At 38.2% G+C, this 18,613-nt stretch overlaps 1 protein-coding gene across 5 annotated transcripts in view; it reads left to right on the top strand.

Moving 5' to 3' along the window:
- The window catches only part of gukh (NHS actin remodeling regulator GUK-holder), a 218,705-nt gene that overhangs the window by 174,959 nt on the left and 25,133 nt on the right, over positions 1–18,613 (top strand). For 4 of the 5 annotated variants that reach the window (XM_069115861.1, XM_069115851.1, XM_069115878.1 and 1 more), the window contains exons 3-8: positions 8,215–8,381; positions 9,200–9,400; positions 9,528–10,091; positions 11,101–11,548; positions 12,878–13,724; positions 14,337–14,624. In XM_069115861.1, coding sequence (XP_068971962.1) covers positions 8,215–8,381; positions 9,200–9,400; positions 9,528–10,091; positions 11,101–11,548; positions 12,878–13,724; positions 14,337–14,624 — 2,515 coding nt within the window. The remainder of the gene's footprint in view (positions 1–8,214; positions 8,382–9,199; positions 9,401–9,527; positions 10,092–11,100; positions 11,549–12,877; positions 13,725–14,336; positions 14,625–18,613) is intronic. The other variant, XM_069115871.1, reaches the window with a different exon arrangement.

The raw sequence follows: 18,613 nt of genomic DNA, 5'->3' as shown, positions 1-18,613 counted from the left end.
AGGGCTTCCCGCAATCCCAGTCCAGAATTTGGCCACCAAGCCGGTCAGATCTCCAGCGCCTCGTGACGCCTCGGGAATGCAGTACGGCTCAGCCACTGCCGCCAGAACAAACTGCCGCTCCGTCAGGCTCTGAAACATTAAGTCCTGAGCACGGCGGGAGCGATTAAGATTGCACTGCAGGAGCAGTTGTCCTCCTCCCCTTCTTCCGCTCACGTCGGGAAAGGCTCCGTCTCCATAGCCTCCTCCGGGCCGTTCCCCTCGCAGTCGTTGTGTCCGACTTCTCCATCCTCTCTTCCGTCCTTCGTGGGGTCAGTTGACGGCGGTATTGTTTCTTTCCTCGTCACCGCATCCCCACCGTCGCCTGGAACGGTCCTTGCTTCCTGTGCGGCCCTCATCTTACGGGCAGGCGGTCTGCATGCCGGTGATCCCATACGGTGCGACGCGGGCAGTCCCAGGTCCGCGCACACCGGACACGTGGGTACTCGCGCCGAGCAGTCCCTGGCGCGATGTCCTTCCGCCCCGCACCGGTAGCAGCTCTCCGACCGGTCGGCCGTCGATGTGCAGTCCCGGCGCACGTGATCCGACTCCATGCACCTGAAGCATTGGAGTCGCCGCGCAGGGAGAGGGGAAACCCTCGCCGCTGACCAACCTATGTTGATCCTACCTCCTGGTCCGGCATCTCTTCCTCTGCTGATTCTCCTGGCCGCTGTCAGTGGGCAGCGTAGCCATACCGACCCGAGGCCCCGAGGGGCGGAACGTATAACCCCCACGTTGACCTCGTTGGCGTGGCAGTCTCCGGCCTCAGCAACGGCGGCTGCCACCTCATCCTCGGTGACCGAGTCCTCCAGTCTCGTCACACTTAGTTCGGCCGTCCTTCGCGGCACGGTTACCTTGGCGGGCAAATCCTTCAGCGTGGCCTCCATCCGCTCGGCCAGTCGTGATGCTTTACTTCCAGCGTCCTGGCCTGGGATTTCGAACAGCAGTGCCCCCGTGATCGCCCTCCTCGGTCTCAACTCCGTGGTGTCGACTTCGGAGAGCTTGACTTCTCTCTTCACCACTGACATCGCATTCCTGTACGTGAAGCCCGAGCCGTCCCTCACGGTGAGCGACACCGCGGCACACCGTGGGGGTCGGGGAAGGCCCGGCACTTTCTCGCTGTGCGCGTCCCACCCGCTAGCGTTGCGTTTCTTTCCTGCCCCGATAGCTTCGAGTCCCTTGCCGCTGCCCGCTGCTCGCATGGATTCCCTTCCCATGCGGAGGCGCACCGGTGGCCGAGCGGCCGCCTCCGCGAAAGTCCTTGCCCTCGTTTCGCCTCTTCCGGTCGCCGTCCAGGGCGCCAAGGCCCCTATTCGCAATGTCGACGACGGAAGAGACGACGATACCTTTCCCTTGGTTCTTGCGTCCTCGGTCGGCGCATGGACCGTTATAAGAGGTTGCACCGTGGGCTTCCCGTTCTTCCGCCTCGCTCTTCCTCTTCTTCCTCCTACCACGGTGGTGAATCTTGCCTCGTCGGCCGACGACTCCATGGTCGACCGCGAGGTGTCTCTCGCCGACCGCAATCGTGCTTGTACGATTCCTGTGGCGACTCCAGCATCCGTAGCCGGGGGAATTGCCACCCCTGGCATTATTTTTTTGCCGACATTCCTCCAACTTGCGGAGGTACAGGATCTTGAAATCTTCTAGTGGGTCTCGAGATCCTGAACCACCGAATCTATCCGTTCCCTCGCTAAGCGTTTTACGTGCATCACGTGTATTACTCCCCGACCCGTCGGGACAGCGGAGATGACGCGACGCTGACCAGGGGTGTGGGGGAGGTGGGGGAGGGGGACCCATGGCCATTTCCGCTGGGGCCCGGGAAGCATTTTCTTTTGTCCTCCTCGTGGGGGTGATCCCCACCTCTTGTCCTTTGCCATCGTTGTTATCAACTTTGGCTGTCCTCTCCGCGCGATGCTTGGTCAGCCGTTCCACCGTTTCTTGGAGACGACTGACCTCTCCCTCGAGAAAACGCACACTCCTTCGCAGGTATGCGACGTCCTCCTCTTCCTGATCGTGGGTCGGTTCCGCTTCTTTCACGGTCGCTTGTTTGTCGACCAGTCCAGTCCTCACTTCGTCCCTCCGCATGTCGTCGCCGCCGTCGGCACCGTCGCGGATGGTAGAGGCGGCGGCGGCCACGGTGGCAGCCTCGGCGTCGGTATCGGTGTCGGTATGCGTCCCGCGCCTCACGCCCCTCTTCTTCCTTTTACCGGGAGCAGGAAGTAGCGCAGAGTCCGGATCCCCCGCGGGCGCGTCCCCCCGCCGTGTGCGACGTCCCGCGTCTCCGCCGCCAACGGCCGCGGCGGAGGCAGTGTTTTCTGTAGACTCGGCAATCCTGCTGTACGACCGCTTGCCGAGTGTGCTCGCGACGGTCGAATAGGAAGAGCATGACGACATTTCGTCGTCGGATCTCAACCCCCCGCCGCATCCCAGCCCGCGAAGGTCCCGGGCCGATAGTCAAAACGTCGGGTTCCTCCAACCCTCTCCGAGACTCCCCAGTTCACGAGTCCCCTTTGCCAGACGCATGAGCGTGTCCAGGGGCCTGGCGGTTCACCCCCGGACGGCCACGATTGTTCGATGACGACGCAGCGGGGCCCGCTTTACAACCCGCGGCTGCGCCGGTACTGGGGTATCCCTCCCCTGCACCGTAAACGATTCTTAGATTCGTTTTCCTATCCATTGTTATACAAAATTGCCGAGGTCGTCAACAAGGGTTTCCATCCTGGTGCCACTCACTCTTTCGCACCCTGCCCCGGTCAAGGCCGGTGCAGCGTGACGGGGAGCCCCACAAGAAGGTGAGGTGAGTGGTCTTGGCGGATACGGGCCCAACTTCTCCGAGGTTCTCCGCACCGGATCGGCAAACTGAAGGGGGCCAAAGGCGCCGACCAGTCACCGTCCGGCTATAGGAGAATATCAGATTCATCGGGGTTTCCCAGGGCGTGGTCCTACGCCCTGAAAACCCATAGCCGCCTCGTGCTCCACAAACGAATTTAATCTTATAGTATTTTCAGCCTTTATCGTCATTGCTAATAGCCACATACGTGCAGCTGATGCAATGTTAAACACCATTTTAAAAATACTATTTAAAAAATATATTGTTTCAAACAAATAGCTTTTAATACTGCATCAGCTGCACATATGTGGTTATTAGCAATAATGATAAAGACTGAAAATACTGTAGGATTAGATTTTATTATACCACATCTTGTAAAATCGTCGCAGCTTTACCCCTTCTTTATTTTTAAAATTGGTTAAAAAAAATTTTCTTTAAATGACATATGGTGTGTTTATTAAAAAAAAAATCCTTTTTAAAAATTGTACTAATAATTTAACGCAAGTAGCTTCATTTCTGTATATCTTCACGGAGTAAGAAATTCTTTATAAGATACTTTTTGGCTTCTTGCAATGAAATGACGCTAATATAATTATAATCTTTTTTATAATGCATTATTTACACATAAATGTGTTTTCTGACTCTTACATTAAGGAGAATATTCAATAATTTTTATCACCATTCCAAATATATGACACGCGAAATTAAAAAGCATGGATCAACATTTAATTGTATGTAAATCTAGTCTAAGCAATAAAAATTCTTGATTCTTGAAATTTTAGGTAAAGAATTCAAAGCATTCAAATAAACATTTCATATGTAACATAGTACACATATGACGAGTTAATTGAAGATTTCTATATAATTACAAATATATTATACGAAATTAAAAAGGTTAAAATATTCGCCCTCACAGAAATATGAGAACTTTCGTCTGAAGTTTTCATATGTAACAGTAGTGTTATTGAATCATAATGATTATTGAAACTTTGTAACTTCGTGATACAAGTTCGGTTGCGGAAAGCTGCCTATCTATTCACTTACGGTTTCTAATTTTCATATTTATCTTTTAGATGTATTTATTTGATTTCGAGTGGAAAGATTGTTTTTCTTAAAAAGCGATATATATTATAATTTATGTTTGACGAATTTAATACGCGATGCGATGAAATATATATGAAACGCTTTACAATTATTCAATAATTACTATTTGTATTGGTAACTTTTATTTCAAGCTATTTTCCTGTGTTTTAGGAATATGAAACAGTTACCTCAAAATTATTAACCACAACCAGTATACATTTTATCATTAGGAGTTGTAACAATATTTATATCTAAATTCCGTAGTGCTTTATAAATTATCACGAAACTTTCGGCCGAGATATTGTTTCTACTATTTGCATATTTCTTATACGTATACTAATTTCCTTTTTCGTCGTATTACTACTGCAACAATATCATTATTTCATTTCACAAATACAATTGAATAAAAATCTATTTGTTTATTTATTTAATGTTACACTCACCTTAGAGTTATTAGTAAGTACATTATAATACATAATTACATCACATTACACCATAATAAATGCATTCTTTGATTTAGATTATATTATATAGAGCAATAATAATATAAAGATAAAAATATGTAATACATGTACATGCATATAGTATATATATACAGTATATCTGTATGATGATCTTGGAACATAATGGTGAGTTATTTAATGACGCTAGACTTAATTAATTATGTTATAATCCATTACATATATGTATGTATATATTTTGTCCATTCAATTAAAGTAAAAGGTTTTAAAGACAAACATAAAACCCTTATTTGTAAAAAAATGTTCTACAATTAAGTAGAGATGGACAATTAAAAAAATATAATAATCGAATGAATAATATTATTGAAGTTATATAATAAATTAAACAATATTGTACACGGTAAACCTTTGCAAACAATCCAAGACCATTTCTAACGAATTTTTTCTTAAATAATATCATAATAATGTCTGCAAAGGATAACAGCGATAGTTTCATAACACAACGAAACACCTGCGTGAATCACGAACATGATTAGAATGTAGTGGTCAAAAAGGATTGGACTTAACTAGATTACGAGTTTCGTATCTGTAGGACTTGGTATATGATCTTGTTGGTATGATCACATTATGATGGGATGGCCCAGCATAAGCAGGGCTGCCGTTGCTAGGTAGACCCGCGTAGAGCTGACATTGCTCTTGCCCGGGGTTTGATTGTTAATACAACGTGTGTCCCACAATATTGGCACTTCTCTGTTAGGTAAAAACGTTCATCCCGTGACCGTGGCTACGTTCGGTGATCAGTTGTGTCACCTCGGGCCCAAGCCCACCATCACAAATCTCGGGCAAACATAATAGGATTGAATCATAACAACTATATTTAAGTTTTATCATTTAAGTACAGCTATAATAAATAGTCTAGACTAGAGTATTGGGGATCTTCCCAAAAATTCCAAAAGAAAGGCCTCGATGTCTCGTCATCTTCGATATATATATACCATACAGGGTTGGTAACTGGCGGTACAAGCGGAAAGGGGGTGATTCTACGCGAAAAAAGAAGTCGAAAATATAGAATAAAAATTTTTTTAAATTTTGTTTTTTTAATTTTTCCATCGAGACAACGATCTACAGTGAGATCCGTTATAACGTACCGCAAAGTCGATTTTCTCGAAAACAAAGCCTCAAACGAAAAATTTTTATTCTATATTTTCGACTTCTTTTTTTGCGTAGAATCGCCCCCCCCCCCCTTCCGCTCGTACCACCAGTTACCAACCACCCTGTATATATTGGTGATAGAACGAAACGTTCTTTTCTTAGAATAAGATCACCGAACCACGAAAATACAAGTAAAATTCGTCATACACATATATCAGGTCACCTTTTCGTATTTCCGTTTCTGTTACTATAAGTTCCAAGTGGATTTTACGAAATGATATTGCTCCGGAATTTTTTGACCAACTGAGATGATTCCTTTGTATCTCGTAGGGCATGTTTTACCGCTGGTTCAGTTACAAAACCTTTTCGCCCTTGTTTTTTATAAATTGTTCTTTTGCAAAAATCCAATTTTTATGTATGTTCATCGATTAATCAGGATTGAGTTGAGCTACCGAAATGAAACCTTTTGTATCTCCTAGGGGTAGTCCACCGATCGGTTCTGTTTGCAAGATCTTTCTAGTTTGTTCATTGTTAACTATTGTTATTGTAAAGAATTTGTTGTTCACCAATTTCATTTACGTGTGTTCAGTGCTCGCTCTGCAATTGTTGGACAGATATCGACATGATTCCAAAACAGAGGCCTGGGTGAGCGCTTTAAAATTGCGTTTTATAATATAGGCTTCTACTCGTTTTCTCTTCGCAGGAAACATTGTTCTGCGGATTCGTTTTCCGACATAAGTATGGTGTCATTGTGAACTGATATATGATACAATATCAAGTTATAGAAATACCCTTATCTATCACTGTTCAAAGTATAATATCGGTAGCAGTGTACAGCTGGTTTATTCCTTATTCGCATGCGAAACTTTAATCATTAATAGGAATTAAAAATTGATATAAATAATAGATTTTAAATAATAAAATAGGAATAAATTATTGCCTTATTAGTGACAATGAAAACTATTTTACATTGGTTCTGTAATAGTGATCGCTTCACTAAAAAATGCGAAATGAAAGATTTTTTGTCAAAAAACTATTATCGTCCAACACCTAAAGGTATGAAATAATTTATATTTATTTGTATTTTATTTACACACATATGTAACAACGGTTAGATTAATAATTTACTTACTAAACAACATACCAAATATATTGCAACCTTCTGGAAGGCGACGAAAAATTAAAAATGCTACTAATATATAGTCTATTTGCATATCTAATTGTGTAACATCAGTAAGTGTAACCTGTATACTATTAATATGTTGAGTGTAATTTGTATTCGCACGTATATGCAAGGGACATTTTTCAATTTGGCCACTACTGAAACATATTCTTGATGATTTTTTGTTATAATATAATGCAACTTAATGCAATTAAATGTAAATTTATTAAAATTTGAATAATAGAGCAATAAACGAATTGAAACTTTTTACTATACTAGAAATATTTTACGGCATTTTGCATCGCCTTTCAGAAGGCTGCAATATATTTAGTATGCTGTTTAGTAAGTAAATGGTTAATCTAGCCGTTGTTACATATGTGTGTAAATAAAATACAAATAAATATAAATTATTTCATATTTTCTAACGCTTTTTGGAGTTAGTAGTATTTTGTGGGCAAAAAATCTTTTCCATTTATTACTTTAGTTAAACATGCCATACAATATCAAGGCTCTGTGATAAGTATATACTAGTCATACCAAAATAGACGATCTGTTTATTAGTTTTCGCATAATTAATTTGTCTACTTACGAAAGGGAAAATTTCATATTTGCATTAAAAGCGTATAACATTATCGTAGTTTATCCTTCGAACTTGTACGCTATCTAAAAGACCTAGAATGCGCGAATTATATGTTGCCGTAAAAATGTTTCACCCAAAAGTTGCATCATTTTGCAGGAGCCATTGTATAGTATAAGTAGCTTTATTGTGTTGCATAAGGTTACCAAGATAAAAAGGTTAACTTTGTTTGTTTGTTGTGTACAGATACTCTGTATAAGTATCCACTCTGAGAAAGATGGTATTTTGAATATTTCAAGATCAGCTTTATTTTTTAGAATAGAGCTATAAATTTTATACATGAATTAGCAGATCTTTATATTATTTATAAAGAAGTATTAAGACACATAAATTGAAAAATACTTTAATTTTGTAAACCTTGTTATATAAAAGATGCACTCTGTACACTTAAACAATAATCCATAATTTTTGCGAAAATCCACACATCGACACGTCAGTACGTAAAGGGTTGAAGCAGTTGAGTTTCGTTGGTGAGCCACGAACCTATTTGGAAGAATCGAGAACGTGAAAAATACTCAATCCATTTTTAGTTGGTAAGGAGTACATCTCACTAGAGTAGAGAAGGGCCAAACTGAAACGCAATCCGTTCCGTATTCCGTGCGTGAAAGCCGCTTGGTCACGAGGTGACATCCGACAATGCTTGCGCCCACGCAGTGCTGTAGAGCATAAAACATGTTAGTTGCTTTTCTCCACGGCATCAAATTTCTTAGAAACAGAAGCGACATAATAGCAGTAGTAGTTTCCTTGTTGTAATATCGTGCATTCGTTCGTTTGCTTATACTCTCGTTCCTTAACTGTAAGATCGAAGGAGGAAATCCGGTGACTCTGTCTCACATATAATTCGTCATTACAGCCAGCTGCTATCGAGGATCTACGAAGATGGACATCTACGGAAGCGCTCGGAGACGTTACTGTACCACCGGATTGCATGTCCAGAATCCTTGGAGATACAACGACTGACGATGCCGTTGATCACAAGCTCCCTAGCCCCGAAGAACAGGTTCAAGCAATCGCTCTCAAGTAAGCAGGAAATTCACGCCACCGTAAAAGTGTAATGAATACGAGCAAGTCAATTTTTGTCGATTTTCCCGACTGTAAATCTTCTATAGCTTCACGGAACTATGAAGAACATCGAGTTCATTAAGGATTCGTTTCGATAACTTCTTATAGCGACGTTTAATTTGGTTGAACTTCGTTTTAGGGTATCCCGGATTTGTGACTTTTTTTAGAGCACATGTTAACTTTTAACGAATAGAATCCAAAAATACTAATTCTAAGACGCTATTTTGAGTCGTTATTTTGGAAGTCATGTATATATTGTACAAAGTTTATGTGTATTGTGCAGTTTACTTGGACACACATACACATATTTTATGACTTATGTGTATTATTAAGAGCTCAATTAACAGAATGAATTGGTATTGATCTAAATTTGGAATAAGGTTAATTAATATTATTTAGAAATATGTTATCAACGAATAGACACAAGGAAATTCGCGTTCTTCAAAATACTGCTTGCGCAAAAGAGGCCGCTATCATGACGATGATCTAAGTTTGTCAACCAGAGTTTATTGCGGTATGCATGAACTTTATATGGGAGTAACTTTTGAAATAATAATCTCCGCGTCGCATGAAATTAATATTTTTCGATTCTACTTATTAAAGTGACATATGTTATAAGAGACATCGCAAATTCCGTGTGCTCCAAAATTAAGTGTGTGCCTTTAATTTCATTATCTGCGACATCTTTCATGTTTGACCATCGTTAACATCTACATTGACTTTCGAATTTTGATTTCTGGTCCCGGTTAGTAACGATGACACAATGTGTGTTGTAGATTCCCAGCGGAAATCGTAGCGGTAGATATCAGTGGAAGAGGATTCGAAAGAATGTCGATGAGAAGAAGATCTCTGCTGTCTAGTCAAGAAAATCAAGAGACAGCGGTGAAACGACGATCGAGGCCTCGCAGGCCCAGAGGAAAAAGACGAAATACGATCGCTGGTACCGATCAAAAGGAAATTCGACAGGCTATCGGAGAGTGAGTTTATACGTATATTATCTCTACCGTGTTTGATTTTGGCTATTCAGGAGGGGGGTGAAATTATACGTGATAGGAATTGACTAGATCCAAACACGACAGTGCAAATCTTTGGCTTTATTTATAGAGAAACGACTGGAGAAGAAGTGGAAGAGACAATGTCAAATATAACGTCGAGGGCTCATCGATCAGCGAGTACGGATATATTGGGTTCGTCGAAGAAAGACTCGCCGACGGAAAAAAAATCTCACTTCAATACGTTGAAAGCGTGGGGTATGTCCAGATTGAAACTAATCAGTCCGAAATCCAGTCAACAGTCGGAGCAACAGGAGACAAGCGCGTCGAGTACAGAGAGGTCAGAACAGGATCAAGGTCAGTCGAGAACAGCCGAAGAAACAAATATTTACGAAATGGTAATAACCAGGCGCAGGAAGGACAAATCTCACGAAAGGAAGCCGAGTTCCTCGAGCTCGAGCGGGAAGAGCACCTCGAGTATACCGGTATCCGTCCCGAGCACCGACAGACAACCGAGCGTGAAATTGCGTGAAAGCGCAGCCCAAAGAAGAGAAAGACGGAAGGGAAGCAATCGCGACGAGCCGCCTCATTCCAGCTCTGGAAACTGGAGTGCATCCTCTGAAAGCGGAAGGGCGAGTATCGGAAGCGAAACCACCACTACCACACATCAACCGAGGTATGACTGTTGCTCGTTTCGAGATTACGACGCGAGCTAATGCGTTACGAGAAAAACGAAATGATACTTTGGTATTGAATGAGAACTTAGTATTAAAGCTCGTATACCGCAGAAACATCGTTCTTTTAATAGCATAACAGGAAATTGAAAATGGATAATGAAATATACGTATATGTTTTTATCCTTTAGTTATTTAAAGTAAAACAAGTTCTAAATTACACTAAATACTTTTTTTTCGATTATGCTATCAGAAGAAGGTTTCATATTTGTTTGAATTAATAAATATAAGATGTAACTTTTGTGTTCTTTAAAATATATATTAATAATTATAGTTAAATTTATATTAATAGAAACTAATATTAATTTTATAATTATTTTTATAGAGCGCGTATATAAACAGAGCAGAACGATTATAATTTACAACTAATTGCATTTTTATTAGTAGTATGAAATATACATGCAGAATGCATGATTTGATCTCCATAATTTCTGAATATCTTAGTTTGTATGAACGAAATAAGTAGGTTGGTAATTTTTTGTAGAAGCTACCGAGCTGCATCGACTGATCCATTAAGAAGCATATGATTCTATTAAAAAAAAAAAAAACAAATTAATCTATACCTACAAAAAAGTCGAAAAAATAGGATACATTTTTTTCATATAACCGTTCATTTTTGAAACAAAAATTCAGTTTGAAAATTTGTCAAGCATATGTAGTAGTATGTATATAATTTAGTATAAGTATAATTTCCTATTTAAAAATATAACCGTGGCCTTCATAGAGCTTTTCAAGGATTTTTCGTTGCATAATAAAATAAATATCGCTGCGACATGTCCCCTTCGAGCCTTTGACATTGTATAATTGCTTGAAATCGTTAATTGTTTCAAACATTTTTCCGTATCATCTATAGTTTTGAAGCCATTTACACGTTTCCAGATATATAGGACACACTGCACATGTATATTCATATACATATATTAACGATACATATTATCACAATATGTATAGATCGACGACAACTGCTTCAATTGGAACATCATCGACATCTTTGAGTCACGCAAGGCGGTTTAAGGGACGAGATACATCAACGTCATCCTCGGTAACGTCAGAGGGTACATTAACTCCAGATATTATACAAGATATTACCGTGATACCTTTCTCGGACGATGGTGAAACATCATCTGTGTATTCTTGTGATACGGAGGGTTATTACACCTCCTTCCACGTGGACTCTGGCTTAAAAACTCTAAGGGAAGAGGATCCAGCTCCGCAGTGTCCATTGATGAAATCTAACGATGTCAGCTCCGATCCTACTTCACCAGTTGTCGAAAATGAATACGAACTCTTTGGAAGGGGTTCAACATCAACAACGACGAGCTCAGCGGGCACAGTCTGCACCGCTTTAATGGCACCACCGCCGCCAGAAAGGAAATCTAGCCTAACTGTTGTCGCTATGGTATAAAGAAATTTTTGTCTTTATTTTGTAATTTTTTGCTTATTGGCCTTCGCTCGGGGAAGGCTGGATCAAATCTGACACGCGCAGATGTTTCATCTCTATTTCTTTTTAAATTACGTATTAATATTCTACCAAGCTATATTGAGCTGTCATATAGAACAAAAATTTTCTTAATTAGTTCTTCGCTATGCTCTTATAAAATAAAATATTCAATGCTTGCAAAAACAATGATCCAGTTTAGATAGATCCAGATAGTTGCATTAGAATCTATGTACACATATTATAATATTCATTTGATAATTCATTAAATTTCTTTGTAAATTTGTCCTAAAGTTTATGTAACACCAGAACAATTTTTTCTTTAAATTAGAAGCTGTGATCCACTAATGGATGGAAAAATTGGAATAGTAAGTTGAGATGATTGAGAATGGTTGATCATAAGATAAAAATATGTAATGTACGTGTTTTTATATGTGCTTTAAGTAACGATAACTAAATGGTCAGTGAATAACATTTTTGGTACTTTTGTGTTATTATTTTTCTAATATTTATATTGAGTAATGGTGTAAAATTCCTGGTACAGTTCCTGCAATAGATTGTAGTTCGAAAGGTTAAAAAGGATAATAGCCTGTATCAATAACAAATTAATGTACTCATTAAGTCACTTTTTAAGTATGGCCCATTTGTGTATGTATAATTAAAAGTCAGCTCTTAAACAAATTAATTCGTCTTGGTCTATGATGTCATTTTCACGTATATGAGAAATATAAATATTATAATAAAAATTGAGACATTTAGATAATTAATTAACAAAGAATTTACTGAAACAATATTCTGTTCGATAATATGAGTTTTTATTTTATACATTATTTTATACATTTTATAAAAATAGATTATGTATACAGAAATAAAATCTTTTATATGTTATAAAAATTTTAGAAATAAAATATGCAAAAGGGCATATTAATAATATTAATAATAAAATTATTACAGAAAAATTAAATTGCTAATTGCAATTGTAATTAATTGTATTCTAATTCAAAAATATATTATACAAATATATATGTACACATATTATTTAACACAAAGGAGAAGAACTGTTTTGTCCTTTATAAGATATTGTTGCATATATACGAATAATATACTCTATTTGTAAATATATAATTAATGAATTTTGACGAATTACGTAGTCATTTTATAATAGCTAAAAGGATTCATTCTCAATTTTCTCTTTCTTTCTTCTTTCTGTGAATTTTATTTCTTTCAAAATTCATTCAAAAACAATTAATTAAACAATTTAATTTTCATAATTTAAATAATTTTCAATAGGTTCACGGGCCAAACCAGAACGGCGGCGAGTCTCCAGACAGTGGTCATAATACCTCGTCATCGCCTGTGGAATCAGCCTCGAGTCCAGCATGCACAGGAAGGTCATGCTCGGAGTTCGAATATTCTGAATCGAGCGATCTCGAAGGCTGTGAGAGGATCGAAAGAATCCGTTCGAAAACTGCGATCAATACGAGCCGCATACCGTCTATGTGCGTGATTACGCCACCAGGTTCAGACGATGAACATGCAAGAGATTCGGATCAGGCAAGCAAAAATGCCGAGGACGAAAAGATCGATCTGCAAACGGGAAGTTCGGTACTCATGTCTGCCACGGTTGGCACTTCCAAGATGGAAGTGATTAACGGACAGGACAAGAACCTCTATGCCACGATTCAGGTATTATCTTTGCCTACAAACGAGAAATCCACGGTTGGACCGAATCAGGTGGGCAAGATCAATCCGCTAAGCGGGGTTCTAGGCAAACTTCGAGGCGTACTTCCGGGCAGGAAACAAGTGCCAAAGAATACGATGCAAGATCAAGCGAACGCAGACTCCGGCGACTATGTCACCATAGCCGACGTGAGAAATAACAATGACAAACGTCAAGATTCGGCTTCTTGCTCGACTAGCGCGACTCCTGTTCGGTCACCTGTTACTTATGCGAACTCAGATATTTTTAAGAGAGATGCTGAATATGTTAGCTTAAGCGAGTTGCCAAAGAAGCCTGATTCGTCTTTGGAAAGAAAAAGACAAGGTGCCAGGGTTATGTTGGATTCGGAAGGCAAAGTCGTTTATTCATCCGATAGCTTGAAGAGGAGGAAAGGCGCACATACTACGTTTAATCCAGGTTTAATCTATGTTTAATCACATGTTTCATCGTTTGCTGGACATAACAAACTCATTAATATGCTAAAAAATCATAACATTGTTGATTAGTAATAGAAATCTAAAAGATAGTTTTTGGTATATTTCAAACACAAGATATAGCTTCTGTAGAGATAGATATTCCTTCTTGACAATTTGGAAAATATTATATGTTGTATTTCATTATGTATGAATTAAGTATAATATGCATATACAATCTAATATACAGGGTGTTTTGGAACGGGTATAGCTGGATTTCTTATGAAAAAGTAAATCGAAGATATAGCATAACGATATTTCGTTTGCAGCTTTGTTTTCGAGAAAATTCAATTTGAAATTTTGTCGTGTACTTCGCACACAAAGAATTTTCAAACATAACTTTCTCAAAAACTAAACCTTCAACAAAAAATTGTTATTCCATATTTTCGATTTAATTTTGAATAAGAATCCTTGCCCGTTTGCACTACCTGTTCCAAAACATGTTTTAATATAAAACATCTATTCAACTTTACAATCTCGTTGTATTTCTTCTATCAATTACATCTTCAAATATATTTAATTAAATGACTTCCCCTTCCTCTGTATTAAAATCCAGGTCCATTTGTAAGAGAAGGAGTGTCACCAAGTCCATCACCATTATTGCACCGTGCAACGCCGAACGTTCGAGCAGTGACGAAGATCAGCGACACGGTGGATGGCTCAAGCAAATCTACGCCACCTACTTCACCCCAATTAGGCAAGGTGATCATCAGAGCGGCAAAAAGTCCCGATCGCGCGGCCAGTCCGGATTATGTACGAACCCCTACGACGGTGGTTGGTCCAACGAGTCCGACTCCTCATCGACAAGTTCGCGGGGCTTATGTCAACGTGCAAGACGACGAAGGTAAGGCGGCTTCTGATACGAGCACTGACGAACGCGACTGCACTTGCTGTGCTGGTAGATTAGAAGCGCAATGTACACTCGCGATGAATTCTCAGCCTAACAAGTTGAACGCACCACTGACCACCAACGGAACTTCGTTGCTTTCGGCCAAGAGCACCTGTCGAACGACCTCTGGGGCAATAGCACTGGCACCGAGTAACAAGCTGTTAGATCTGAATAAGTCTAAACTCTGCTTTAACAAAACGTTCACAGAGAATGTAATAGTTAGGTCCACCGATGTAATTAATTGCGATGAGAATCACCCACCGATATTCGCTACTGATAGTTTGATTCAAAACGCTCAAAAAGATTATCAAGTCTTGAATAAAGTAAGCACGCCTCAGTTGGCTTCTAAAGCTACAAATTTACGTCTCGACTTTGAGAAATCGGCTCTCTGTCCGAAAAATTTGAGATCGACTGGAAATACTCCGAAGTCGAGTAGGAAGTTGCTAGTGTCTGACTTGGACACGCCAAACTTTCATAGAAAAATTGCGAAATTAAACTCTCAGTGTGATAGCCAAGAGATAGATGTTAAAGAGAATCATAGTCATTTGAGAAATGAAGATAAGTTGTTTTCTACTACATCTGTTATTAGCGAGTTTAGGTTAAACGAAAGAGACGCGGTTGTAGATTCAGATATTGGCGATATATCTGACAATAACAGTTGTACGAAAAGAACTCAGATATTTAGCGGTAGTGATAGAATCGAACGTAAAGTGAAACGAAGTGAAAGTTATCGAATGGCGAATAGTCCCATAATGTTTATTAAAAAGTTTTCTATTAACGGGGAAAAGTCTTCGAAGATTTGTCGAACACCGTCGGAAGAATTGCAAGAGGAATTGTTAAAGGAAAGGATCAATTATCCTGACACAATTTCCAGTCCTGAACCTCCAAACGTAAATTTTGATATGAACGTAACGATCTCGATTCCCGTTACGACTGTTTCAAAAAGTCCTAGGCCCAGACCCATGGACATTGAACCTGCTAGAGTTCTTAAATATTCTGGCAATGACACTGAAATTTGGTAATCAATGAAATTTTTTTATTAACTGTTGACATCTGTTTTTATCAGTTACAATTAAACAAATCAATTTCAGGTATATCGGCTTCTATTCTTATAAGGGCAAATATGACATAATGCGTATAAAGACAGCATAAAGAAATTATGTCTAAGAAATTAACAATAGAATAATGAGCGGAATCGTTTTGTTTGGTTAATAGGTTAAATGGTATTAGTGAAATTATGTTATTAAGTATAATAATTGTAACATTTCTTGATTTTTAATAATCCAATGATTTTGCAATTATGTATCAAACAGCTGTGTTATGTGTTTTATATTCAGAAGGTCATCATTTTTTAAATTTTCAAACATCTTATTGGTAATTCTGATTATAAATAAAATTTTTGACCTATATAAATATCAGAACTTATACAATTCAATAGCTCGAGTACTTTGTATCTGTGATACTATGCAGTAATACATATTGTTAAAAGTAATTGCAATAATAATACTGGTTCCGTTTTGTCACAATCAACGATTTAGGAAGGCTTTTACATTAATAGTGTTTCACCAATTTGAGTTTGTTACTCCAATACAGAAATTTGTATGTACTTGAAAAATCTTTACTAATATTCTTATGAAAATATTTTAAAAAAATTGGATATTCAAATTGTATGATAAATTAGTTCACAATTTTCTTTATACAAGTTTCATGAAGAAGAAGAATATTTTAAAATAAATGACAGACAAGTGCAGTAAGAAACTTTTGATCTGATAAGTTTTATTATCGTAAAATATGTGTTATTAGGTATTTTTCGTGCTACTAGTTACTTTAAATATTACTTTATTAAATTGTCTATGTTATTTAATTATTATAAATATATAGGGTGACTACACATAAACGTTTAGCGTCAAATAGGAATTAATACTAAACCTACCAGCGGCGGTCAAATTGACCGCTCTCGAACTTCTACACAAAGTTAACCATATTTAAACTTTATCATATGGCTTCATAATTTTTGACTTTTCCTAAAACATACATACAATATATTTTTCGGTATTTACTGTTAGTTTGCTCTTTTATTTTCTGAGAAAAATTTGTACTCTGCCTTGCCTTAAAATAAATGCAATCAGTACAAAGAAAAAGCTATCTCATGGTCAAATGACAAACAAAATCAGTAATAACAAATAATAACAGCTGTTACACCCGTAATCTTGTCATAAAACATAATCCATCCCTCGATAAAGATGGCTATCAGCTATCAAGACATATCAACTCAGGCCCATAATAGTCCTAAGGAACTGCCATAAAATTTAGCATTTTTTACGGTCAATTGTTACAAACATTTTAAAAATCGAGAAATTTCTGAGGGTTATTGCTCATTGCGATAAAACACGGGCAAGCTTTCCCAACTCCACCCTCGAGTAACCCTTAGTGGAGAACGGCCAGCACCCATCAATATTTTCGTATAAATATCGCCGTCACAGACCATATTCTTACTTGTTATCGTCCTTTCAACCAGAATACATCTCAGTTTGTTACTCAATCAGTCGACATCTAAACTTGTTATCTTTAAAACTCAGACAGAGAGCATCTCAGAGCATTTTGCGTAAAGCTGTTATAGAAAAAAAAGTAAAGCATATCAAATTTGACAATAATTTTGTATTCCGTATATGGTATTATTCTGTGATAAATATTTATCCGAGAAATGTCAAAAGATTTCGAAAAAAAAAAAATTATAAAAAGAAAATAACTGACGTAGAAGAAAACTGTTCAGTGTGCGATGAACAAGAAACTTCAGCAACTGAAAACGACATGAGAACACGTGAAAAAGCTATTTACAATCGAATCAGAGTTGAATATTATAAATAAGCGTTTACGTAAGGGCAAAAAGGAAAGAAATTATCGTTGACAACAAAGGGTGAGATTGATGTAGAGAACCAACGTATCGAAACTGGGCCCGATGGGACAGTTTGGAGCGAATTAGATGCAAGTCCCAAACCTGGCAGGACGTCAGTTCATAATATTTTTAGGGATATGCTAAACGGCATATTATGAAAGGACAAATAAAGACGGCATTTTATCATTGATCACCGTATAAGGGATCATATAATAAAATGTACGGAAGAAGAATTTAGAGTATTGGGGACTAAAAGGGAGCTAGATGCAACAAAACTAGATGCATTTATTGCTCTGCTATATGCTATATGCTATATAAAAGATTTAGAAGTCTCATATTTGTGGAATAAAATTTGGAGACCTGCATTTTTTTCGAAAACAATGAGCAGAAATGACTTTGCTGAAATTATGAGGTTTATACGATTTGATAAGAAGAGCGGAAGAAGCCAACGTTTACGAACCAATAAATTTGCAATGGTATCTACAGTATGGGGCCAATTTACAGAGAATTCACAAAATTGCTAGTTATAAACCTAGTGCATACATTACTTTTATATAAAGAATCGCGGGAAAATCAGATTCATTACTACAAAAAACTTAAGTAAAAAATTCTAAAGGTTACAAAATTATAAAAATTTGTCTAAGATGCGGGAAATATTTATGCGGCAAATGTTCATTTGATAATAAGATAATTTGTAAAAAATGCAGCGAATTTGAATAAGATATATCTCTATATAAATAAAAGTGTAATTCTATTTAAGTCTATAATTGAAATTCAACAAAAGTAAATTTGGACGAAATTTTTTGAAAGTTCATCATTTTATATACATTTAGTTATAAATTAACCATTATCTAAGTTAAATCATAAAAATTATTACTTCTTTAATCACCTGTCATTTTGACCGCACACGGTAGGAATAGGTATACACGAAGTGTCGGTAGGTTTAGTGTTAAGAGATTTTTTAAAGTATAATCTAGTTAAAAGGATGTAAGGAAAATTATAAGTTTTAAAAAGCATCAGGAAAACATAACACACACTTTCTGTTTAT

The sequence above is a fragment of the Bombus flavifrons genome, chromosome 1 (genome assembly GCF_040668555.2).
Source record: "Bombus flavifrons isolate JBK064 chromosome 1, iyBomFlav1_principal, whole genome shotgun sequence".
Lineage (NCBI taxonomy): Eukaryota > Metazoa > Arthropoda > Insecta > Hymenoptera > Apidae > Bombus > Bombus flavifrons.
Note: the sequence above shows the minus strand (reverse complement) of the source record. Positions and strands in the feature narration are given on the sequence as shown.